The 27,209-nt window shown below is 37.1% G+C and overlaps 1 protein-coding gene across 1 annotated transcript in view; it reads right to left on the bottom strand.

Moving 5' to 3' along the window:
• HUWE1 (HECT, UBA and WWE domain containing E3 ubiquitin protein ligase 1) overlaps window positions 1-27,209 on the bottom strand; it is a 1,366,532-nt gene that overhangs the window by 1,937 nt on the left and 1,337,386 nt on the right. Inside the window, exon 61 of the mRNA XM_068226019.1 lies at window positions 15,949-16,139. Coding sequence (XP_068082120.1) covers window positions 15,949-16,139 — 191 coding nt within the window. The remainder of the gene's footprint in view (window positions 1-15,948; window positions 16,140-27,209) is intronic.

The following is a 27,209-nucleotide window of genomic DNA, read 5'->3' as shown; positions in this document are numbered from 1 at the left end:
CCACATAATCTAACACCATTGTCTTCACAAAGATGGGTTCTCTCCTTAACAATCCATTCTCTTGCTCGCATTCTAAATGTGAACGGGTAAAAGTCAAACTGGTGCAAGTCCTAAAGTTGGGTTCTAAGACAATTCAAGATTTGGTAGTTGGCAAATTCTACATTCTATATGCGACTGAATGTGGTTTCTCTGATTAGGTCATTTGTAGGATATCTATAAATGTGAAGTTTTCCAGTTTGTCAAAATTCATGTTGGATTAAAAAGTTACAAAACATCCAAAAATGAAAAGCATTGAAAGAGATTATATCTGAAAAATATAACAATTAATAATAGAAAGATCATCACATTCTATCAAATCACACTTTTAATTATTATTTTTATTATGAACTGTCCAATTACATGGCTAATTGGTTAGCATGCTGACCTTTGAACCAGAGGGTCCAGGGTTCGATTCCTGGCTGGGTGGGAGATTTTAACCTTAACTGGTAAATTCCAATGACTTGGGGCTGGTTGTATGTGCTGTATTCAGCATTAGAATTCATCATAGGTAAGGCCCCATCCTCACAGAAGCGCAGGTCGCCTATACGGCGTCAAATTGGAAGACTTACACCAGGCCTCGTAGGAGGCCACATACCATTATTATTATTATTATTATTATGAATTCATGAATGTTATGAACAATTGTAAAAACCGTTTGTATTAAAATTCCGTACAGAGCTACTTAACACTTGTGGAAATGAACATATCTTAATGAAGTACACCTATTATGCTGCTTCTCTCTCCTCAGAGGTCCAAGCTGGGCTGCATGGATCCCGGCTTCTTGCCAGCTGGTTTGTTTACTGTTAACTTTTCATTCCTTATGGGACACTGGCATCTCACCGCCTCGTTTGTTCTCCTTTGTTTATTGGTAGCTTTCTGTTACGTCATGCTCCGGTGACATCATTGGCTTTCGCAGAAATGTTTTGTTTTTTTTGCTAGTGGCTTTACGTTGCACCGACACAGATAGGTCTTATGGCGACGATGTGACAGGAAAGGCCTAGGAATGGGAAGGAATCGGCCGTGGCCTTAATTAAGGTACAGCCCCAGCATTTGTCTGGTGTGAAAATGGGAAACCACGGAAAACCATTTTCAGGGCTGCCGACAGTGGGGTTCGAACCCACTATCTCCTGGATGCGAGTTCACAGCTGCGCGCTCCTAACCACACGGTCAACTTGCCTGGTCAAAATGTACTTCTAGTCTATTTATTTTGATGGTCTTTTAAATGGCTTAAAAATTATTTAGGGGATGTCTAACAAGCATTACTGAATTAATAAATTATATCATTTAATGAAGTCTGAGCTGTTGTGTTTTACTGATATGCCACTTACTATAATTTAGTGGATTAAACACTGGGGAATCTTTTACATAGTGTCCAAAGAAAGGTTGTCTCAAGTTTCCCTGACTCACGAAAACTGAGCGACAAATTAATTCGCCGAACGCCATGTCTTGCAAGGAACAATCCTGGCCTAATCCTCTCTCCACTTCATTTTTGTCCTAATTATTTATAAAAAAACAATTAAACAATTACATTGATGACACTTTATATATAAACAAATATTTTAATGGTAACATGTAACATATCTTTATCTTATCATTTCCAAGGAACACAGTATAACTAACTTATTAATAGAGTAATCCAAATACGAAAATAAAATTATTTTACCACAGCAATCTAATACTATTTTATGTAGATTTAAAGCACTCTCGAGATCAAAAGCAATTAACTGGTGTTTGTAATGTAGGTGAACATAATGCATTCCAATTAGTCTAGATGTATATTCAAAACAGTTTTCAAATATGACGACAAATCAGTCAGAAAAGATAGGAATGAAAAAGAAAAGTTTGCATTTATTGAAAAGATTACTGTTATCATTTTGTTTTCTAGAACTATTTTCTTCCTATCAATTTCAGCATCTGGCTTTTCTCTTTCAATTTTAAACTTTTTCTGTTTTTCCTTCAAACCTTTCAATTGTAATATTATTTCCCTTTTCTCAATTTTCTTCTTTGCCTCTTCTGTTTGCTTTTCTTTTTCATTTTCCAGGTATGACTGATACCTTCTTCTTGATGCCTAGATACTTCATACAGCATACTTCTATTGATAGTAACATTCCTCGAACCATGAACAGGTTTCACACTATCAAAAATTATTCTCTGAGACACAAGTGATTCTTCTAGAAGATTTTCAACTAGTAAATGTTCGTTGACAGAAAAACCTGTCTCAACAAATGCAACCTCAATCCAAGTTTCAAGAAGAAGGTATCAGTCATACCTGGAAAATAAAAAAAGAAAAGCAATGAGAAGAGGAAAAGAAGAAAATGGAGAAAAGGAAAATTGAATTACAATTGAAAGTTTCAATACAGAGAAGAGATCTTTGTATTTCTCATCTTCTCCTAAGAGATTGTAGTAGAATTCATCCAATCCCACGTCATCTGTTCTTTAAGAGATGAAGTCAGTAATTTGTTTGTTGATTCCTGCATTGTTCTGAGCTTCCTCGGTTAGCAGACAGAACTGTCGTCTGGTCTTTTCAGCACTTTTATCACATATTCTTGTATGGCTGTGTAAGTTTTCAAGAACAACATCAATCATTTTCATTGCCAAACTGGATTTGAGCAATATCATTTTAGGATCTAGGGCAGTGAGACCCCTTGCTAAATGTGATTTTAGAGGACTTTCCTCTCAGAGTTTTTCTAACATGCTGATCAAGAGATTTTTGAACTCATTCTTAAAAGCAACTTCTTCCTTTTCAGAACATTTAACTTGTTTGAGTAAGCTCTTGGCAGCATAACTAATACACTTTTTCTACTGAAAGCAAACTGACACTATCTTGTAGGTCTAAATTGATTAACTTTGGGGAAGTACTTGCTTCAGCTACCTTTTCAGACTTAACAAATCTCATCATTATGTATTTTCATTCAATTTATCAAAATATTAAAATTTTATGTAGGTAATGATAATTTTCATAATATTTCACTAGTTTGTTTATTCAATGATATAGTGAATTAGGATATAATACTTCTTTAAATTGTGGGACAAAAGATATTATAATTGGTTTTTTATTCCTTGATTTGACTTTACTGATGAAGGGTATGCATATTGTTCCTGAAACATGTACGATGGAATAAATAATTTTCAATCATTAAAAGTGTATTGACAAGGTGGACCCAACAAACTATTTTAAATAGTTTCTTTAATAGATTTATACAAGTCAATACAGGATCAAATAAAATACTTATTATGGTTAAGTTTATCAACAATGTTTTTAATATGTCAATCACGATCATTGTAATTTCAGATACTTGATCAGTGTTTTTATTTGTTTGCATCAATGTAATATTTGAGCTTCTACTGAGGATGGACTTTAGATAGACTGAAACATGTATAGATATTGCCCCATCTAATATAGATGATTTTTTTGTATTGAAAAGGAGGATTATATAAGACTTTTTTTATTTGTAATCACTGAAATATCTACAGATTTTAATATTCTCCCACTAATCTACAAGAAGATTCAACAAAATGCTATCATGCCTTGATTTTCTATGCTAAGGATCGCTGTTTCCACCTGACATCACCTGCTGCCATTACACATCTGAACACTGAGCTCTTCATCTCAGCTGTTTGCCACATGATTCTGACATCCATTTGATGTCACCTTCTGGAACAAACTTGATTCTCGATTTGTTCTAGTCTTTTCTCACCCATTCTGTATAAACGGACCATCCACTCCAACTGGATTTCAGTCTGCTTCCGACTCTGGTGTGGTGGAGGAACCTATGCTCCACAGCCCTTCAGGCTATATTTTGGAGTATTACTTTGGCCATGTTTATCAATCTCTCCGGCCATGAACTGTTTGCGAGTGCGCGGTGTTCATTTTTGAAATCTTGCTTTTTATATTGGAACTTTGCCAGTACCAGTATGCAAGGAACTTTAAGGTCCTTTATCTATGGCTATTGAATTTATCATCTGTGAGCCAGTCTTCATATTTTCTACAAACATTTCTAATAACGTATTGCACTGGACAATTCTTCCTGTCATGCATCTGATTCCCATCTTCTTTCCCTCCTTCAGTTAGGGTTCTGTGTCTTGTTAGATTATTTCAGATCTGTGTGTCATTGTATCTTCTTTGTACGGCAATCTTGTAATTTAAACTACGAATACTGTGTTTTTTGGTTATATCGCCTTTTTTCAACATTGTAAATGTGGCTGGAATTCCTCACTGAAAACGGTTGTTGTTATTGTTACTCCATTTGTTAAACTTATTGATCTTTTCTCACTTGCTGTTAATCTTTTCTCAAATGGTTGTTAATTCGTGTCCTCTCCAGTCTTTGTGTAACGTTGTTACTTCAAGTTTTAAAATATACGTCCTAACATAAATGTTGTACTTGAGATTATTCTTTACTTATTTACTGTCCTGTACCTATCACAGAGACCTCTGAAATCCTCAGTTGCTTCCTTAATTCAGGGCGTTTATTATTATCAATATATTATAATATTATAATCTAACTGCAAAATCTGGAAATGCAGGAAGATCAGCAAAAGTTGTCCTTCATCAACAACTTGTCTCTACCTGGATTAAAGAAGAACTGCCAGAATACTGGACAACAGCCCTCATTCACCCACTGCACAAAAAAGGAGACAATACCGACCCTAATAACTACAGTGGAATCTCACTCCTAGACATAACATACAAAATATTTTCAATAATCATCCTTAATAGGATAAGTTTACAACTTGTGAAAGAACTAGGAGAATAATCAAGGTAGCTTCAGACCCTGGAGGAGCTGTCCTGATCAGATTATGAGTCTTAAGTTGATAATGGTCTATAACAGGAGAAGAAACAGAGATATGGTGATAACATTTGTAGATTTCAAGAAAGCTTCCGACTGCATCCAGAGAGAATCTCTGTTTAATATTTTAAGACACCCAAATTAATAAACATGATTAAATTGACTCTAACACCAAATCAAAAGTGAAGTTTAAGGGTGAAACATCAGAGTAATTTGAAATTAAAACTGGACTATGGCACTATTATTTAATTGTGCTCTAGAAATGGTAATGAGGGAATGGTTTAGGAAATGTCCCCCCAAAATAAAGATTGGCCAAAAAATCAAAACAAATGGCCTGGGTTTAGCCGACAATTTAGCATTACTAGCAGTGGACATAAAAGAAGCAAAATCCCAGATATCAGAACTTCAAAACATTGCAAATAAAGTTGGCCTCAAAATATCACTTGAAAAAACAGAAATTATGCCCAATAAACAACACAACTAAAAGAAGTTACCATAAATGGTAATAAAATCAAAATAGTAACTCAATTTAAATATCTTGGAGAGGTAATATCACATAACCTAAATGAAAAAATTTCAATCCAAACAAGAACAAATAGATTAGCTAAAGCACAAAAATTAACATGGGGTATCTACAAAAAGAAATGTCTATCAATAAATGAAAAAATAAAACACTATAACACAGTTATAAAACCGGAAGCTACATATGCAGCAGAAACACTTTTTCACCTGAATAAACAATTGAAGACTAACAGACTTCTGAAAATTGAAAGGAGGATTGGAAGAACCTGCATCAACAAAAATACTAGAAAGATGGACAGTGGCAGATAATACCTAACAAAGTTGTGTACAAGGAGCTAGAACCCATAACAGGGCACGAAGATCGGAGTGTCTGAAGAAGTACTGGGATTCTTCAGACATATCATGAGGATGCAGGATTCAAGACTTCTGAAACAACTAGTACAACACAATCTCGTTTCAAAAAATACCATAACAGGATGTAAATGGATCAGAGAAGTAAGAGAAGATCTGAAGGAAACAGGCTTCACAATAGAAGACACCACAAATAAAATAAAATTGAACGCAAAACTCAAGAATACAAACCTCCGCTTTACCCTTACACAAAACAAACGAACAACACTCATATTTTCAACAGAGGAAAGGGCACAAAGATCGGAGTTTCTGAAGAAGTACTGGGAGGACCACAAAGCCCGAATAATCCCTTCCAAGACATCTGAACGATGGACTGACTAAAGTGATCCTATGCGGTCATAAAAAAGAAGAAGAAGAATCCAACTGCGTCCATGAAAAATGGTTTATATGCACCACAAAAGTACTGTAACCTTGATGGGACAAAAAAGGTAATTATTCTTGTTATTGGAGGATTTTTATTATCTAGTTATGCCACGTATCCTAATTAAACAATGTACTGATCCAGGAAAAAGATATACCAATTGAGGAGGTTTCTGAAAGAAGGACCCATAAGGCAATATAGCGAACTGAGATATTTGCAATCAAGGATTTTTGGAACGCGTAACTTAATAAAAACGACATGTAATATATATACAAAGTCAACATTTTAACAAATTTTGCATTTTGTAACAAGAAATATGTTATTTTCATAATTAAATGTACCACAACCTTGAAATTATAACAATAATAGTGAACATGTGTATGGGTCTTTTTCCATAAATCAACAGTAAATGAGTTTTATAAGAGTTAGTAGTGCTGTAATATGTTTAATTTCAGATGTAGTATTAATAATAATTAAATATAATAATAGAATAGAATACAATTAACAATTATTATATTTTATTATTTGTTACTATCTCTTACATTTCATACTTTGCTTTCATCAAACATCCTATCCAACCAAATACAACTTTCTTCATCCATGTATTTAAACAAGCCACGAACATCATCATCTTTCACAGATTTTACTGGTGTCTGATTCACAGTTGAAAGTTCAGTATCTTTTAACTGTTGGGTACTATATTTCTCTTTCCACAGATGAAACGGGGTAAATGTACTGAAGTAAGTTAGGGAGCACAGTACAGTACCATTAGTTGTATATTTCAGTTGTGTGTATGACTGTATCTTGAATACATTCTCTTTCGCAATGGGTTTAGGGAGACAATATTTGTTGAGACCACTTCTCCAGTCCTGTCCATGCAAACTTCAAATGGCGAAGGATAGATTCTACACTCTACCATAGCTGAGAGATATGGTAACGCAGTTGTGATTGTCTCCACTTTGTTCAATTTTGATTTCATTAGTCTGAAGTTCCTGTCACATTGTCCAAAAGAATGTCCCCGGACAAAAAATAGGTGTGTAACTTCCACTTGACAGACTCTGGCTAACCATAAACAAAATGAAGTCCTAACTAAATTTTTATTTTGCCCTCCGCAGGCATCAGAAAGCAAAATCACTTTTTTCACATTAGGGAATTCACTAAGTTTCTTTTTTAAAGCATGGTTTAGAAATGAGGCAACTGAATTTGAATCTTTTTTCGCCTCCATTTCCATAAAACAGTACATAAACGAGGAACTGTCATTGCATATCTGAATATTAAATGCATACAATCATAGAAGCATTTTATAAAATTGGCTGGCTACATTCTACTTCGGAACTGGTAGATTATGAGAATAGTCGAACTCAACAACGAGCTAAGAAGGGTCTGTTTTGCTCGTAAGGATAAAATCTCTCTTCATGGATAGGTATCTGTCTTCCTCTGGTGCAGTGCATACTCTAATCTACTTTACAAACATCTGTTGGATCACTTCTCAACGTGTTTTGACATTGTGAGCAAAAATCACAAATGCCTGTCTTTGGCTGCTTGAAGGCATAGATACAATGTTCCTTAAAAAACTTGAAATAGGTTACATATTTAATAGTAAGCTTTTTACCAGTTTGTTCAAAAAAGTACTTGAGAACATTTCAAATAATGTCTTGATTAAGTTTGGATTCTGAAAATAATTTAAATTTGTTTTACTGCCACAATAATGACTCTTTTCACTTGGAATCATGCTTAAATGTTCCTTTAATTGAACCCAGACATATGATTCCACTTTATGTAGACGGTTATCTTGACTGGCCCCTTCTTTCTTCAAAGGTTTCATTATGTAATAATACCTTTTTTTGTATGACCCTCAGTCTCCCTACTGACACTTGGAAAAGCTTACAGAGAGCTGGATGGCAAATTGTAATTTTAGATCCTGCTATAAATAACATATACTCCCATGTGATGTTCCGAAAGGTCTTTGGATTTTCGGTTTTCTTTCTATTTGGTTTCTTACCTTGTAGTTCCATGGTGTGTACTAAATAAAAATCTTGCAGTTCCTTACTTTGTCCATTATAAAATAATTCATATAATTCCTTGTGTTAGATTTGTGACACTTTTAGATGACACTTTTTCTGGCAACATTCGTTCACTGGCACAAACTCCTTATTCCTAACCTCAACTCCAGTTCTGTTTACATATGTATCACCACTTGACCTCTTCCTTTTAGCATCTATCTTCTTCAAACTAGTGCTGCAGTAAAATCTTTTTCCTTTTACTTCCTTTGGGTTCCATTTCACTTTGTTTTATGTAAAAATAAACTTACATAAACTAATATCAACAGATCTAGTGCACAACACAGGCTCCAGACAACTGCACATCAGACACGATAAGTGCTGCCATTCACTCAAATGGCGAAAGTATGAAACTGAAATTGGAGGGAATATACGGTACAATATGGCGGACCATTTAAAACGATTTCCTGAGAAATAACCCATAGGTCTATAGGCCTATATTCCACAAAGCTCCTCAATTGTTTCATCAGGGAGCACAGTGTATGATGCAATCACTTCATACTAATTTTTAGGCATTTTTATTGAAATAATAACAATCTTCATGATGGGAGCGATCAAATGTTCAAGTTTAGAGCTTTACTGACATAACTGGAGCTTTTAAAAATTGTGGGAGGCAGGGAAACTGATGGAAACCTCTCCATTGATGAAAGTATGATTCCATATTACGGAAAGCATTATGCCAAACTATTCACCAGAGGAAAGCCGATACATTTTTGTTTCAGAAACTGGACCCTGGGTTTGTGCTCTGTCAGTGGCTATATATCATTCCACGAGTACAAAGGAAAAGAAAACAAAAGGCAGAAAGAATCTGAACTTTGTGAGAGTGCAGTCTTATCTCCCAATGATGCAGTTGAAAGAGAAGCCAACAGGAGAAATCAAATATTCTTTGACAACAACTTTACATCTGTGAAATTGCTGAGACATCTGGTTTTGAACTGAATATGTGCAACAGGGACAGAACAAGAAAACTCAGTCTAACCTAGTCAGCGTTCGGTGACAGACGTGCTGAGTGAGGTGCCGGTAGAGCCGGTGTGGAGTGTGACCGGTGAGTGGAAAAGTAAGACGGGAGCGAAGAGGAAGATGATTGGTGTGGATCAATATCGTGCAGCTATTGGAAGATGGCAGGGGAGATGGAAAAAGGAAACAGTTAGAAATAAAGGAGGTAAAGTGGAAACAAGAATGATGGGCGAGATGATACTGGTGGCAGCGGTGATTATGGTACTGTTAGCCATAGGAGGTGTGGAGGTGAACCCCGGCCCGACTTCCAGTGGCAACATGAACTGGGAAGACGTGGAGGTCATAAGAAGAGGTGAAAGAAGTGGTGGAAGAAGTATGTCCGTTTGAGCAGATTAAAAGTATGATGAAAGAACAAATGAAGGAATTTGAACATATGAGGCGTTGGATACAGGGAAAAACAGACGAGACAATGAACAAAGTGGAAAACAGCGAGAGAAATTATATCACTAAAGGCAAAAATAAAGGAGATGGAGGAAGAGGTGGTGAAACTGAAAGCAGAAATTGAAGACAGCAACCGAGAACGCAGGAAGAAATGCTTATTTATATATGGAGTGCCGGAAGACAAAGGGGAAGACAAAGTGCTGACAACCTACAAAGTTGTGGAAGTTATTCAGAAAATGATAAAAATTAACTTTAGTGAAGTTGATATTGATGATGTGGAAAGGATAGGTAAAAAACGGGGCGATAGGCTGATAAAACTGAAGTTGTCTTCCACCCTGATGGCGGAAGTAGTGATAAGAGGCGCAGATAATATACGTAGCACAAAAATTTGGATTAAAAGAGACATGGGAAGAGAAGGGGTAAAGAATATAAACACTCTGAAAAAACATTTAGTCAGGGCTAAAATACAAGGGTTAAGAGCATACATTAAGGGTCAACAACTAGTAGTATCCAATGGACTATGGACCAGAGTGTGGACAGCGAAGAAATTACAGGAAATGGAAGAGAATAGGAAGGACGAAGGGGTAGTGGGGAAGAGAGTGGAAGAAAGGCAAGTCAGAGACAGTAAAGTGGGTGAAGACGGACCTGGAGATAAAGAAAGAACCACAGAAAATAAGACACTGGACCCAAGCTCGCAGCAAGAAGAAATAAACTTGACAGAAGAAGACATGAACGCTATTTACAAATTGATCGAAGAAGGAGCCAGAGAGTTAACAGCTGAGATGAGGAGGGAAATAAGGAAGGAAACCAGCGAGACCAGGGCATTAATTAAGGAGCTGAGGACGAAGGCCTGTGGGAGACAAGAAAGGAAGATACAGAAAGTGATTGTGGGGGCGGAAACACAAGATGTGACAAGAGCACATAAAGGAAGTGAAAATACGGCTGGGAGGCAGGAAGAAGAAGCAAGAGGTACCCTGGCGAAAGGGAGAAGTTTGAGCCTAAGGGAGATATGGGGTAAGAAGAACAAACTGGACGAAGGCATAGTGACAAGAAGCAAAAAAGGCAATTTGCAGTAGAAAGTAAATTGGTGTACACATGAGAATAGTGGAGTTTGTGTGATATTCGTAACTATGACAAGAGTGATTAAATAGTTAAATTCGTAGGCGGTAAAGTGTGCAGTGAATGAGGAAGAGAGTGATTGTAAATTGGATAGGTGTTAAGGATAAAGCTAATATGTGGAGATGGTTGGTATATGAGCTGAGGGTCCAAGTTAATGGTGAGTGAATATGGTTTCAGTTAAGGTGGTGATTTGTCTGGATTCTAAAGATAATAAATATAGTGAGACAATAGAGTTCAAATAGTGGTCAACAGTAACGAAACGTAAGGTGAAAAATTGCACACCGGCACTACAGTGGAGGAAATACAAAGCCAGGCTTGCAACTTAAGTAGAAAACCAGAGAGGTCAGTGTTCAAGAAAGAATATGCTGAGTGCGAACCCGGCCGGAAGTGATATACTCTTTGTTTAAAGTGCAGATGCAAATCTGACACAACATCGTACTCTACATAACAATTCATTACCAGTTTAGCTTCTCATTGCTATACTGTCATACTGTCTTGTTTAAAGTGCAGATGCAAATTTGACACAACATCGTACTCTACATAGCAATATGTTACCAGTTTAGTTTATCATTGCCATACTGCCATACTGTCTTATACTAGTGACAACAGACCATTCTGCCCCGTTGCCATTTGATTATTATTATTATTATTATTATTATTATTATTATTATTAATATCAATATGGCTTTTTTCCTTGCTTTGGTGTCAGATATGTTTATTTTACAGGAAGGAGGTCTGAGATTGCTCTTGGTAAACTGTCAGAGTGTAGTAAATAAACAATTAAAATTCGGTACATTGATGGAATCTTATGAGACGGATGTGGTGATAGGAGTGGAATCGTGGTTGAGAGAAGGGGTGGGTAATACAGAAGTATTTCCAGAAGGGTATACAGTCTATCGTAGAGACCGACGAGATAAAAAGGGAGGAGGGGTATTTATTCTGGTGAAGGAAACTTATTGTTCGCATGAATGGTTTACTGATGAAAGGGATGAAATATTAGGGATAAAATTAGTTTGTGATAATATGAAGGAGGTGGGAATTATAGGAACATATAGGCCTGGAAGAGAGGAAAGAGACATGGAAATATTTGAGAAAATAATAGATTATACTCATAAAAACAATAATAATACGGTAATAATTGGGGGAGATCTAAACTTGCCTGAAGTTGAATGGAATGGAGCTGCAAGTGAAGCTCATGAACAGAAACTGGCAAATAAGTTAATTTGGGAGGGAGGATTTACACAAGTAGTACAAGAACCAACTCGTCTCAATAACTTGCTAGATGTATTCTTGGTTAATCCATGGGAAATTGTTGATAAAACTGAGGTAATTGAAGGAATAGGTGACCATAAGGCTGTAATAATGGATGTAGGACTTGTACCAAAAATGCTTAATAAGAGGGTCACAAAAGACAAGAAATTATACAGAAAAACTAAAGTTGATGAATTTGGGACTTACCTTAAATCACAATTCAGTTGTTGGATAAGTGAAGGGAATAATGTGGATACACTTTGGGCTAAATTTAAAGGAATCATTTGGGAAGGAGAGAAGAGATTTGTACCTGTTAAGAAGGGTAAAATGACCTCAGACCCTGTTTATTACACAAGGGAAATAAGAAAATTAAAAAGAAAATGTAGAATAGTAAACAGGAAAATCAAAGAAGGTAGGGAGAATAGAGTAGAAAACAGCTAATGAGGGAACTGAATAGAGTGAAAAAGGAAGCAAAAGAGAATTATATGAATGGCATTCTTCAAGAGGGTAATGACCACAAAGGGAAATGGAAAAAGATGTATTCATTTATTAGGAATCAAAAAGGAAAAGGAATCCAAATTCCTACAATGGTGGGAGAACGGGGTGAACACTATTTAACAGATACTGAGAAAGCAAACCTCTTTAGTAGGGAATTCCGAAATTCAGTAGAAGATTGTCAGGACTTGGAAACCGTAACAGAAGATAGAGAGGGAGAGACACAGAGGGAAAGAAGAAGCTTCTCATTCACAAATGAAGATATTTTCAGAGAAATCCAACTGCTTCAGCAAGGAAAAGCAGCAGGAAGTGATCAAATTACTGGGGAGGTATTAAAGACAATGGGGTGGTATATAGTGCCTTATTTAAAATTTCTCTTTGACTATGTCATAAATAATAGTGTGATACCAAAGGAATGGAAGGAATCTGTAATAATACCAATTTATAAAGGAAAGGGTGATAAAAGGAAACCAGAGAACTACAGACCAATCAGCCTGACCAGTATAGTTTGTAAAATACTGGAGAGTTTAATATCAAAGTACATCAGAGGGATTTGTGATGATAAAAATTGGTTCATGAGGAGCCAGTATGGATTTAGAAAGAAATTTTCTTGCGAGGCACAACTGGTGGGATTTCAGCAGGATATATCAGATCAGTTAGATTCAGGAGGCCAGTTAGATTGCATAGCCATAGATCTTTCCAAAGCCTTTGATAGAGTGGAACATGGAATATTATTAAAGAAATTGGAGGGAATAGGATTGGACGTAAGGGTTATACGTTGGATAAGAACATTTCTAAATTCAAGGGTTCGGAAAGTCAAAGTAGGAAATAATATATCACAGGAAGAGAAAGTCTGGAAGGGAATTGCACAGGGTAGTATAAACGGTCCGTTACTTTTCTTAATATACGCAAATGATTTAGGGAACAATATAACATCGAAAATAAGATTGTATGCAGATGACATAATTGTTTATAGGGAAATAAATAACATTGAGGATTGTTCAGAATTACAAAGGGACCTTGACAGTATCCAAGAATGGGTTGAAGAAAATAATATGAAGATTAATGGAGGCAAATCAACTGTTACAACATTTACAAATAGGAGCTTTAAAACTGAATTTGAATATACTTTGGATGAGGTAGTTATCCCAAAAGATGGCAAATGCAAATACTTAGGTGTGAGATTTGAAAGTAATTTGCACTGGAAGGGTCATGTTGATGACATTGTTGGGAAAGCATACAGATCGTTACATGTCATAATGAGACTACTTAAAGGATGCAACAAAGAATTAAAAGAAAAAAGTTACTTAAGTATGGTTCGTCCATTATTGGAATATGCAAACAGTGTTTGGGATCCTCACCAAGAATACCTAATAAAAGAACTAGATGGTGTGCAGAGGAAAGCAGCAAGGTTTGTAACAGGGGATTTCAGGAGAAAGAGTAGTGTATCAGAAATGTTAAAGGAACTTGGGTGGGATACTTTAAGTAAGAGAAGGGAGAAAACTAGACTTATAGGATTATATAGAGCCTATACAGGAGAAGAAGCACGGGGAGATATCCGTGAGAGGCTTTGGTTGGAAAATAATTATATTGGTAGAACTGACCACAAGTACAAAATTAGAAGGAATTTTAGCAGAAGCGATTGGGGTAAATTTTCTTTCATTGGGAAGGGCGTGAAGGAGTGGAACAGTTTACCAGGGGTAGTGTTTGATCCTTTTCCAAAATCTGTACAGATATTCAAGAAGAGAATGAACAACAGAGATAATAAATTAAATGTTAGAGGGCATTCGACCAGTGCAGGATATTGTAAATAATAAATGTGTGTGATTAAATTAATTCCATCCCCTGGTCTAAGGAGTTTGGACAGCCCAAGTAGGGGACTGCCTGTAGGGGTGAAGTACAGTGGGGACTTCGAGGGCCCTGGGACCGCTACGGTAGCTGTGAAGGCCCTTCAGGAACTCTGAAAAGTGGTGGCAAAAGGGGCTCTGGTTAAGACGCAGCAGGTCGTTATGCTACTTAGGTTCCAGAATGGGTAAAATATAAATATGTAAATAAATTCAGTGTTAACTTTAATCTTATACCAGTTGTATAGTATTATTAGAAGTAATTTCACATACCGTACTGTATATGAGTTGACTATGTTTGTAAGATATTATAAGTAGAATTTTGTAAACAATATAAATTTATTAAGGATGATGTGTGTGTTTAATAGAAAAAATTATTAGCGTAAATTGTATAATATTGTATTCTAGGAAAATTTTCTGCGTCTCCTGTTAATTTAAAATTTAGTGCTTGACAATAATGTATTTTAGTGTACCATTTGCCACCGAGGTAGACACCTCATTTGCAAATAAAGAGATTTTGATTTGATTTTTTTAAATTTTGATTTGGGTCCCTATACCAATGAAAGAGGTATGCTATGATGGATTGAATCACTGGCCACTGTCAAACAATACAGAAAAATGTGCCATCTGCAAAGTTTACATGCAGTAAATTTATGGTTGTACTTCACTCAAAATGTTTCTGTGATCAGTAAATGCATAAATGTAAACAGAGTCGCATATACAGTATTGCGATAAATGTGCAGTACAAATTGTTAAGTTCATATTCAGTGTCAATTCGATAAAATAATACAGCTTTCTAACAATGTCCAGCTTGCAACGATATTGTTCAACTCAATGCTGAATAACTAGTGCTGTCGTACTGATCTGGGTGCATAGTAGTATACTATATATCAGACGACCTATGTGGATAAAACTATGACTTATATGAATATTCTGATTGTTGGAATGTGTTTCTGTAAACTTTTTTAAAAAGGAAGAAAGAAACTAACAACAACTTTATGGCTACAGGGGTTAAGGAATAGTCTACTCTGAACTTATCAGTTGTTAATAATATCACCAGAGGAAGTTTGGTTTTCATTGCTGTTTATAATGCTGCTGACATTGTCCTTCAAGAACAGTAGTTGATTGCCAGGTCAGAGCAGACAATTCTCTTAGGTCTTTCTAGCATGGGACAAATATCTGCCATAACCTAGTAGATCCTGTATTGTACTTCCAACATACTAACAATTTCAGATTACCGTATATATATGCGAATATTCAGCCCACCCTAAAATTAGGAGAGGGGGAAAAAAAAAAGCTTTAATTTGCATTTTATTTACAAAAAATAATCCCAAATAATGACCTGCTCCAAAACTGAACAATAAATAATTTTATTTTAAGAAATCTAAATTGATGCGATGGGCTCAGTTAATCGCAGAATTTTATTTCAATACGCGCCACGTGCCATTGAAGAAGCATCCAGGAGGATAGAAGCCATGACACGGACTTGTCGCATTAAAAAACCCCTAAATGCTCCTGACCTCAGTCCATTGAACCCATTATGTTGGAGCACCTTGAAATCCCATCAGACTGAGCCAGGATCGAACATGCCAAGTTGGGGTCAGAAGGCCAGCATCTCGACCGCATGAGCCACTCAGTCCAGCGGTCAAAATATTACTCACCATGTGTGCGCTGAAGGAAGGCGATCAGTAGATCGGTCGTCACGATGTATTTGGAACTTCTGAACTCCATTCATGCCTTCTAAAGCAGCAAAACCTTGAAGTGGCACTTTGGAAGTTCCAGTTACAAACTGAAGGAATTTTGCACGATCTGCTTGGTCAAATGCACGTAATGCTTTCCAAAACCACTGAATCTATAAGAGAGACAAAAAATAAATATATGTAATTTGAGAGAAATGATTACACGACAATGAAATTTAGACTATACAAAACTTGTTTTTACAACTGGTTTTACATAATTTATGATTTTCATTTATTTCCCATATAGACTTCCCAGTTTCAGTAGCTTTAATTTTAAATTATGACACTTCCACCTTATCAATGAGTTTTTAAATTAATGTAGAATCTCATTCTATCTTATTTTCACAGTAGTACCAGTTTTGGTCTCTTACTAAGACCATTCTCAGCTACAATGATAACCTTAAAAACTCTGTATCACTACGATTGATATAAATGATAAAAGCTCTGTACAATAAATTTACATTCCAAACTTTTTAGGTTTCGTCTTCCTGAATTAGGAATACAATTTAAATGTCAATTTTTTTACACTGTAAAACTTTTGTTTTTGTCCTACACTTTTATGAAGAAAACATTAAACACATTAAAACATATTAAAATACAGTTTTAAGAGTCTTAATCTTCACTCAAACTTTACACCAACTTTAATAGTAACTTTTTTTTTTGCTTTATGTCGCACCGACACAGATGTCTTACGGCGACGATGGGATAGGAAAGGCCTAGGAATTGGAAGGAAGCGGCCGTGGCCTTAATTAAGGTTCAGCCCCGGCATTTGCCTGGCGTGAAAATGGGAAACCACGGAAAACCATCTTCAGGGCTGCCGACAGTGGGGCTCGATCCCACTATCTCCCGATTACTGGATACTGACCGCACTTAAGCAACTGCAGCTATTGAGCTCGGTGAGTAACTATTAAAAACTTATCCGCTATCTATTTAGTCTTCCTGTGAATGTAGCCTCTTATTTTCAATGTAAAGCTATCGGTGAATAAAGTATAAATCTATAACAAACCTTATCTAAACAATCAAGTATTTAAGAGGCAATAGACTCCCGAAATATCCTTGTTTCACTGGTGGTGTGAGTTGTATGGGTGTAGGGGATAGTAAAAACATCCAGTCCCCGATCAAGCGAATTAACCATTTAAGGTTAAAATCTTCGACCCGGCTGGGAATCAAACCCAGGGCCCACTGAACCAAAGAGCACTACGCTGACCATTCAGCCAAGGGGCCGGATAAAGATTCTGATAGCTATGCAATTTGAATTATGAGGAGTCTTTTTCTACAAGATACAAGCAAACTTCAATTTCAACAAGCCGAACCAAATATAAATACATTTAAAGGTATTCTAAGCACAATACAAACTACTGAGGGATGAACAATGCACTATTATGCTCATAGTTGCCTTAGATAGTAATGTAATGCCTTAACAAAAAGAAAACAAAGAAATAATAATAATAATAATAATAATAATAATAATAATAATAATAATAATAATAATAATAATAATAATGTTATTTGCTTTACGTCCCACTAACTACTTTTACGGTCTTCGGAGACGCCGAGGTGCCGGAATTTTGTCCCGCAGGAGTTCTTTTACGTGCCAGTAAATCTACAGACACGGGGCTGTCGTATTTGAGCACCTTCAAATACCACCGGACTGAGCCAGGATCGAACCTGCCAAGTTGGGGTTAGAAGGCCACCGCCTTAACCGTCTGAGCCACTCAGCCAGGCAAAACAAAGAAAATGCCTTCATAAAAACTGGGAACCTGAGAAAAGGGTAGATCGAAATTGCAATGCTACAATGAATGGATTATAACCATTTTGAAGAAACTGACAAGTATATTGCTCAGACATCTGCTTCTGTTTTATACATATAGTACTTAATGTAATAAAACAGACTAAGATTATACTGTAGTTTCTCACATCAGTATTTAAGGTAAAATATCTGAAGATGTGACAGTCATCAATGGCTCAAACACAAGTCACCAGCTCTCCAAACAGGTGCATTAATCATTTCCAATGGGGCAGTCTACTCACAAGGAAATTAGAAAGCCAAATACAGTGGAACCTCGATTAACTGTTCCCAAAAAGTACGTTTTCCCGGGTACTGTGTTCGAATTACGTGGTCTCGCGAGCATCGTAATTAAATCACGTTGTAAAAATCCCGAATTATCCGTTCCTCGAAGAAACTATTTCCCGGATCAACCGTCCAAAAATTACAGTCCCATTAACGCTAAATCCTCGATCAAGCATTTTTCAAGAAAATGTATCTCACGAAAGGGCGCAATGGCATACTTATGGATCATGGCAAGTACTGTACTGAAAAAGCGATCGGCGGTGAACTTGCATAAGCGACCACATTAGCATCGCATTCGGGTGGTATTGTTTAGAGAATCTCAGAAACCATAAAGCAGAGAGTGGCCACAATTGTAAGGAGAGACAGTGCATTTCGACAGCTCTACTTGAGGACAGAACGAGTTTCGTCAATGTTCGTTCACACTTATAAAACGTCCACATTATGTCCAGGGTTAGGTGTTTATATATTTTTTTTTTTGATTATATTGCCAAACAGATTTTCGGCACTTTCCTCAGGGCACTGTACAGTAACTGGGCTTTCAGGCAGGAATCGAAACTGCTCTTTCTCAAAACAAATCTAGTAGACGATTATGTTATGTTACTGAGACCAGAACAGATGTTGCATCTTACATACAAAAAGCTATGGGAGGTCTCGGGATTGCCTATTACTGTTTTGGTCCTAATATGAGACTGGGAATTTTACGTTTTCATGTTAAAATGTAAGAAACCACAGTCGTTTTATTTGCGCACGTTACATTTAAATGGTTTGTATCATTTCAAACTCGTACAGACATGTGCAGTGAGCAGGCTTTCCAGCTGAGCTCAAAGTCACGAATAACCGTAATTTCTGAAGTTTGATGATTTTTTTTTCCAATTTGATTGGATTAGTGACTGACAGAATTGAATGTAATGCATTCGAGAACTTCTGAGAACCAATACCAAATACAGTAGAGACAATACGTGACACTCGGCGAGATATCGAGGGACAGCTATTAGAGCTCTCTCTAGCGGGTAGACCTGAGAACTATTGATTCTGTCATAAGAGCACGTGTATTTGTGTGTGAAGATTTTGGTGTTATTTATGCGTTTTCAGTTAGTTGACATAATTAAATAGTAGCGTGTCGTTCCTTGATATCTCCTCTCAACATGAGGGGAAAGGTATGTGCTGTGTTTGGCTGCAATAACTATGAAGTAGAGAAGAATGCGCGGTCTTTCTTTCGCTACCCTTGTGACAGGAAAATGTAAGTAATATTGCGTTTGCATATATATTCTTCCAGTAACAAAGAGATTTTTATATTACTTCATAATCTTCTGACCTGCTCGACCCATATTTTAACTGGCTTAAAATATAATACGCATATTTTATTGTATAGTGCAGCAGTTAACCTTCTATACCAATGTGTTGTAGTAGGTGTGATCTGTGGGTTTTGAAATGTTACAGAAGTGATTTGGATAAGGTGTACAAGAAAAAAGGGACGTTACACTTATATAACAATTATAAGATCTGTTCAGATAATTTCCAGGCCAGTGACTTTAAAAATCCTCGACTATACAGCCAAGGGTATGTTACATTTTTACTCTAATTGTACGTAAATATTCCTCAAAGCATCACTATCGACAACATTTTCATACTTTTCTTTCCTTTATCCCTCTTCTCAGATTAAAGCTGGGATTTTATACATTTTCTTTCTGTTAGTAGGCTTCATGTTAAGAGGAATATTGTCCAGCTTTCAAATGATAATTCATTGCATCATGTGTATAAGGAATGTCCCGATATGTTTATTGACAAGTGTCTTAATGTGATGACACAATGTTTTTTAAATGAGAAAAAAGACAAATCTAACCGTAAAAGTTCAGACAGGAATGCTAAAGCAAAAAAAGTAATGCATAAATGAAAGATCAACCCATTTCACAGCAGTCCATTTCACATCTTGTTTATATGTCTAATTTCAGTCTTTAAAAAATAACCTTTTAAATAATTCTTCATTCATTTATCCAGAATTGCTTTAGCAACTTCGAAGTTAATATCTCAATAATACTTTCTTTCTAGACGTAATTTATTTATCCATTTTCGTATATGCATTTCCATTGATATTTGAATTTAGCGCGACTTTTCAGATCAATTCACTAGGAGCGCCACCGTCGAATTGTCACCCATTTTAACAAGGCTAAATCCGTAAGTGTCGCGTATTGTCTCTACTGTATTTGCCAATACTAACATTCAAAACCATGTTCTCGAGTTCAACATAACCTTTAAAAGTTGACGTAGGCCTAATTTACGCGGTACAAGATTGGCAGAAACTGACTACAAACAGTATAGCGTAGACCAAATTACAATGGAAGATTAAGAAAAGAAGGGATTTTGCCATCATGTTGGGTGCTTTGTATCTAACGTGCTTTATTTTATTAGATGAGAGAATTAAAAACTACTTGTGGTCAATTGTCGTTAGGTTTGGCACTATTAGATTTGTGGCAGTGGTTTGGCTATCCTGAGTTGCTGAACTGAAGGAAGTTTTCATGAGAAACTGACAAAGTTTCCCCTGTAAAACTGAATATTAAGTAACAAGATTTTGAACTTGTGTACCAGTAATTAATGTTTGATGCCGGTTGCGCGGTCTAACTTGCCTGCCTCTCATCCGGAGGGCCCATGTTTGATTCCCGGCCAATTCAGGCATTTTTACCTGGACATAAGGGCTGGTTCCTGCTGATTTTTAAGTAAGAACCGTTTTGTTATAGAAAAAGGGTAATGCAATTGTTTAAACAATTCTTTTTTCTTTTCTTTTTTTTACATGTAAGCCTGCACCATACTTGTCATATCGTGAAGCCAGCTTCTGAATTCCATCCTCTAATTTCCTTGTGAGTAGACTGCCCCATTGGAGATTATTAATGCACCTGTTCGGAGAGCTGGTGACTTGTGTTTGAGCCATTGATGACTGTCACATCTTCAGATATTTTATCTTAAATACAGTACTGCTGTGAGAAACTACAGTACAATCTCAGTCTGTTTTATTACATTAAGTACTATATGTATAAAGCAGAAGCAGATGTCCGAGTAATATACTTGTCAGTTTCTTCAAAATGCACTCAGCCTACGTGATTACCTTTAATTGTGGAGCTATCTAATGGTGAGATGGCGACCCCGGTCTAGAGCGCCAGGAATAACGGTCGAGAGGATTCGTCACACTAACCATGCGTCACCTCGTAATCTGCAGGCCTTTGGACTGAGCAGCGGTCACTTGGCAGGCAAAGGCCCATTGGGGCTGTAGTTTGGTTTGGTTTGGTTTAGGAGTGTTTGTAAGATTATAATTATAAATATTTCATTTTTGTGATATTTAGCCAAATTGTTGATGGTTTTTATTCATTCCCGGATTTTCCGTTTTCCCGTGTTGTACGTTTTATTTTCACAGTCCCTCCAAAAGCGGAGAATCGAGGTTCCACTGTACAAGGATGATTTTTAAGTAAGAACCGTTTTGTTATAGAAAAAGGATAATGCAACTGTTTAAACAATTCTTCTTTTTACATGTAAGCCTGCACCATACTTGTCATATCGTGAAGCCAGCTTCTGAATTCTATCCTCATAGAAATCTGTCGCCTGATGTGCCAGCCACTGCCGCACGGTTGTTTTTAGGACATCATCATCGTGGCGCTGATCTCCTACAGGCTTCTTCAAGTGGAGGAACAAATGGTAGTCACTAGAGATCAGGTAATGACTATACAGAGGACGATAAAATTGTCCCCAACCAAATTAAGTGATGAGGTCTCGGGTTCCATTAGCCATGTGAGGTCGCGCATTGTCACGGAGCAAAAGAATCCACCTTGTGAGCATGCCATGCCGTTTGTTTTGGATTGCGTGAGCACAACTTCCGATAATCTAAGCGTCCTGACACAGTTTCATTAAGAACACTCTTTGAAATTTCAGGCAACTCATACCTTAATGATGAAATCATAAAGCATCTGTTTTGTCGAAATTTTGCATCAACTTTATGCACCAAGTCTTCAGCCATGACAGACGGTCGCCCACTACTCATCTCGCCAGGGACATTAGTGCGCCCTTCTTTAAAGGCTCTAACCCATTTTGTTACCATTCCTTTGCTCAGTGTGTGCTCTCGATACACCTCACTAATCTGCCAATTAATTTCAACAGCTTTCATACCTTTTACATTTAAAAAACTAATCACAGCATGTCTCCCACGCTGGTATCTTCATCTTGTCGCGATGTGGGAGCTTGCATGCCTAAGTGATCCTGAGAGCTATGCCGGCGGGAGCATAAGCTCCTGGTAGGGCCACCCAAGCTGGACAGGTCAAAGGTGATAGCCCAGACTAAGAGGGATACCCTGGTCCTCCAGGTTGAGGGTTGATCATGGGGCTAACAACCCTATATTGGAAAAACAACTCATTACGAAAATCGCAGGCAAGAATAGACGGACTGATGACAATGCTAAACGACCCATGCTAGGAAATGGAAGATGCAAACGGAAATATGATATGTACACAGCAACCTGGAATGTACGAACCAGGAGCCCTAAACAGTCTGAAACAAGAAATGGAGAAATATAATATTGGAATAGCAGCAATTCAGAAAGTCAGATGGAAAGGAAATGGTGTTTTTAGAAGTGGCAGATATACAGTTCTGCATAGTGGTGGAGCCAGAGGTACAATAGGTGGCACAGGCTTCCTAGTGGATGACAGATATAAGTCAGCAGTTTTGAATTTTAAACCTGTAAATAAAAAAATATGCACTCTAAGGATGAAGGCCCATTTTTTCAATATCACACTTGTATGTGTGTATGCACCTACAGAGGAGGCTGAGAATGGAAAGATATGTTCTATGGACAACTGGAACAAGAAATAGAATGCATCCCACAACAAGATATAAAAATCATACTTGGAGATTTCAACGTTGACAGTACTTCATCCGCAGTTTCCTGCAATGCATCCCTCAATAAAATCCACTTTCCTTCGATGTTTTCCACTGCCCAGTTTTGTTGTTTAGCCTCCAATTTCTTCTCCATCCTGGATTCATATAGCTGCGCAGTTTCTTTATCTTTCAATTTTGAGACCATATATCTCCTTGGAGCTTTCCCTTTCTTAACAGATCTGTAAGTTGCAATACGTTGCCTGTATTTTACCCTACCAAGTAATGATCCGAATCACAATCAGCTCCCCTACAACTGTCAACTTGTAGTATGTCAGATCCATGTCTCCGATCGATTACTACAGGGTCTGTTTGATTCAAGGTGACACCATCTTGTGAACACCAAATGGCTTTCAGTATATTCTTTCTCTGAAACCACGTACTCTTCACCGCCATCGAGTTTCCCATGGCAAAATCAATTAGCCTCTGTCCATTATCATTTGACTCATCATGCAACCTTTCCTTCCTTACTGTCTCCCTATAGGCTGCTTCTTTACCCACTAATACTACAGAAGTATTAAAATATACCTATGACAACAATGACATTTACAGTAAGATACAAAATTTGAAAACTAGAAAAGCAGCTGGAATTGATAAGGTTTCGGGGGTTATACTAAAGACAATGGGTTGAGATATAGTACCATATCTGAAGTACAGTAGAAGTCCGCTATACGCTATACGCGAGTACGGTATATAACGAGAACTCCGTTATAGCGACGACTTTTTTCTGTCCCTTCAATATTCCTATATTAAACTGAGTATCGTCCTTCGGTTACAGCGAGAACCCTATCACTGGCGCATCCGTTATTACGAGCGATTAAGCGCGCCCGACTTTTTCCGTTAGCGATATTTATGCACCCCAGCGATGATATTGCATGCGATCAATTACCTTCGGCATCGATGTCGGAGTCGATTAGTAATATCCGTCGACAGCTGTTCCGTAAAGAAAATTCGAAATGAAAGAGAACATATGTTCATAATAAATGCATAAATAACGTGTCCGATAACGGTCGTTAACTCGTTAAAAATTAAGGCTGCCTAAACGACCGCTTAATTTTGAGGCTAAATACTGCAATTAAGTAAGAATGGGATACACCTCGAGATATGGCAGAGTGCTTAATTGATTTCATATGTTAGTTTGTATTTTGTCGCGTCTGGTTAAATTACGGAAAGGCTATTATGAAAATTTATAGCGAGAAAGGTATAATTTCTCTACCAGCGCTTGAAGTGTGTTTTCATCATACGTTTAGTACGGTTAAGTTAGGATACGTTACTCTGTTTGAATAAGAAAACAAACGTTTGCAACAAAATGCTATCGATCATCTTCGGTACAGTATAGTTTTCTCACTTTGTGCATTTGCGAGCTCTCTCGTTGACATTCAAAGGCGATGTTGGAGTTGATTAGTAATACCCATCGACTGCTGTTCTCTAAAGAAAATTCGAAATGAAAAAGAGGATAACACGTTTTCGTAATAAATGCGTAAATGACGTGGCCGATAGCAGTTGTTAACTCTTAAAATTAAAGACTGAATAAACGATATCTTAATTTTAATGTTATATACGGAAATTACGTAAGAATGTCGCACACCTCAAGATATGGCAGAGTATATAACTGATTTCAGAGGATATTTCATATCTTCTCGCGTCTAGTTACGGCTATTTACATGTAAATTTTTCGTGAGGAGGTTATTTCTCTACATGCGTTTCAAATGTGTTTTCTTGATAGGCTACATATACGGTTAGGTTAGGTGACGCTGTTTGAAGAAGAAAGCTCAGGTGTTTGCCACAGAAATCTCTGGAGTGATACCGTATTTCTCCGACTCCAAGACCTTTTTTTTCCTCAGAATCTCATGCGAAAACTCAAGGGTTGTTGCATTCGCGGCCTAACAGTAAGTTAAAGGATACCACTGGCAACTACCGCGGTAACCACGCTGCTTCTTTTCACACGCGCACAGAACTCTTTGACAATAAACGACCGCCTCTTTGCTACACATCGCTACCGGTTGTACAGTGTACAGTGCCTGTGTGTTTCTCAAATCTGCAGAATGGCATCAAAACATGCGACCCTTCGAATTCTTAGAAAAGCCATGGCTACTAAGTGGCAGAGTCATAACGCGTCTATTGCACTTGACGCTTAGTAAAATTAAGGTTTATAGACAGCAGGAATATTTTCGTGGTGGATAGTCGTATTGTAAAGATACGTGGAAAAGGCAAATTCTCAACAGGTTCTAGTCGATATTATGATGCCAAGTTTAAGTTAATGTTTATTAAACACTCGGAAATGCAGAATAATTGTGCAGCCGCAAGAAAATACGGCATAGGCCTAACTAAAGCCAATATTTGGCGTTAGCGTGAAGACAAAAAAAAAAATGCGTACCGGTACTGTACAAAAAAATGCATTCAGTGGTCCGCAACAAGGACGCTTTAAAGAAGCCGATGATGAAATTGTGAGGTATGAGCACAAAAAACGCAACCTGGGCGACTGGCCATACCGTGGCGCAATAAACTCGTTCGTTGACTTTCAACGTTCGTGATTAGGCCTATACATCGCTAGCTGTTGAATTTGGCCGCACTCGACAAGCGAGACGTGCGTGTAGCGGTAGCCGGTTATATCTGACGCTGCATGAAAGTAACAGTTTTATAGACAGCAAGAATAATTTCCTGATGGTTCGTTGTATTGTAGAGACGCATGGAATAGGTATTGCCGGAAAATTTTCAATGAGTTATCTTCGGTATTATGATGCCAATGTTAAGTTAATGGTCCTTAAACCCGCGGAAATAAAGAATAATTGTGCAGCCGCAAAAAAATGAAATACGGCGTAACGAAAGTCAATGTTCGGTGTCTAAAAATAGTCTAAAATACGTACGCTTGTATGATTTTACAAACTTTTTTTGAGCCTGATTTAAATTTTTTGAAGGAAAAAGTGGGGTTAATCTTGGATTCAGAGGAATACGGAACTATAATCTTTTCAGAATGAAATTAAACACACACTTTCACGTAGTATCGGATTACGAAAAATAGCAAACAAGTAAGTCGTAGTGTGGATATCATCTGCGGAAACACAAGTTTTGAACAAACTGATTGCCGTTTCATACCAACTCTAAGTGCATGAAGGGTTTTCCGAATTTTACACAAAAATCGGATATAACGACAATCCGTTATAGCGAGTAAATTTTTCGCTGTTATGAATTCTCTCTATAACGGACTTCTACTGTATTTATTTGATTATTGTTTGCATGAAGGAGCTAAACGAAATGAATGTAGAGTTGCTATAATAGCCCTGTGTATAAAGGAAAGGGTGACAGACATAAAGATGAAAATTACAGGCCAGTCAGTTTGACATACATTGCATGTAAGCTTTGGGAAAGCATTCTTTCTGATTATATTAGATACGTCTGCAAAATTAATATTACTGGTTTGATAGAAGGCAGTTTGGGTTTAGGAAAGGTTATTCCAGCTGAAGGATTCCAGCAAGATATAACAGATATCCTGGATTCAGGAGGTCAAATGGACTGTACCACGATTGACCTAAATAAGGGTTTTTTTGATAGTATAGATCATGGGAGACTACTGGCAAAAATTAGTGCGATTGTACTTGACAAAAGAGTGACTGAATGGGTAGCTCTGTTTTTAGAAAATAGAACTCAGAGAATTAGAGTAGGCAAAGCTTTATCTGTCCCTGTAATAACTAAGAGGGGAATTCCTCAAGGGAGTATTATTGGACCTTTATATTTTCTTATATATATCAATGATATGTATAAAGAGGTGGAATCAGAGATAAGGCTTTTTGCAGATGATGTTATTCTGTACACAGTAACAAATATTTTACAAGATTGTGATCAACTGCAAAATGACTGCGATAATGTTTTTTTTTTTTTTTTTTTTTTTTTTTTTTGCTAGTTGCTTTACGTTGCACCGACACAGATATGTCTTATGGCGACGATGGGACAGGAAAGGCCTAGGAATGAGAAGGAAGCGGCCATGGCCTTAACTGAGGTACAGCATCAGCATTTGCCTGGTGTGAAAATGGGAAACCACGGAAAACCATCTTCAGGGCTGCCGACAGTGGGGTTCGAACCCACTATCTTCTGGATGTGAGCTCACAGCTGCGTGCTCCTAACCGCATGGCTAGATAATGTTGTGAGATGGACAGTAGGCAATGGTATGATGATAAACGGGGTTAAAAGTCAGGTTGTG

This window comes from Anabrus simplex, chromosome 2, assembly GCF_040414725.1.
Source record: "Anabrus simplex isolate iqAnaSimp1 chromosome 2, ASM4041472v1, whole genome shotgun sequence".
NCBI lineage: Eukaryota > Metazoa > Arthropoda > Insecta > Orthoptera > Tettigoniidae > Anabrus > Anabrus simplex.
Note: the sequence above shows the minus strand (reverse complement) of the source record. Positions and strands in the feature narration are given on the sequence as shown.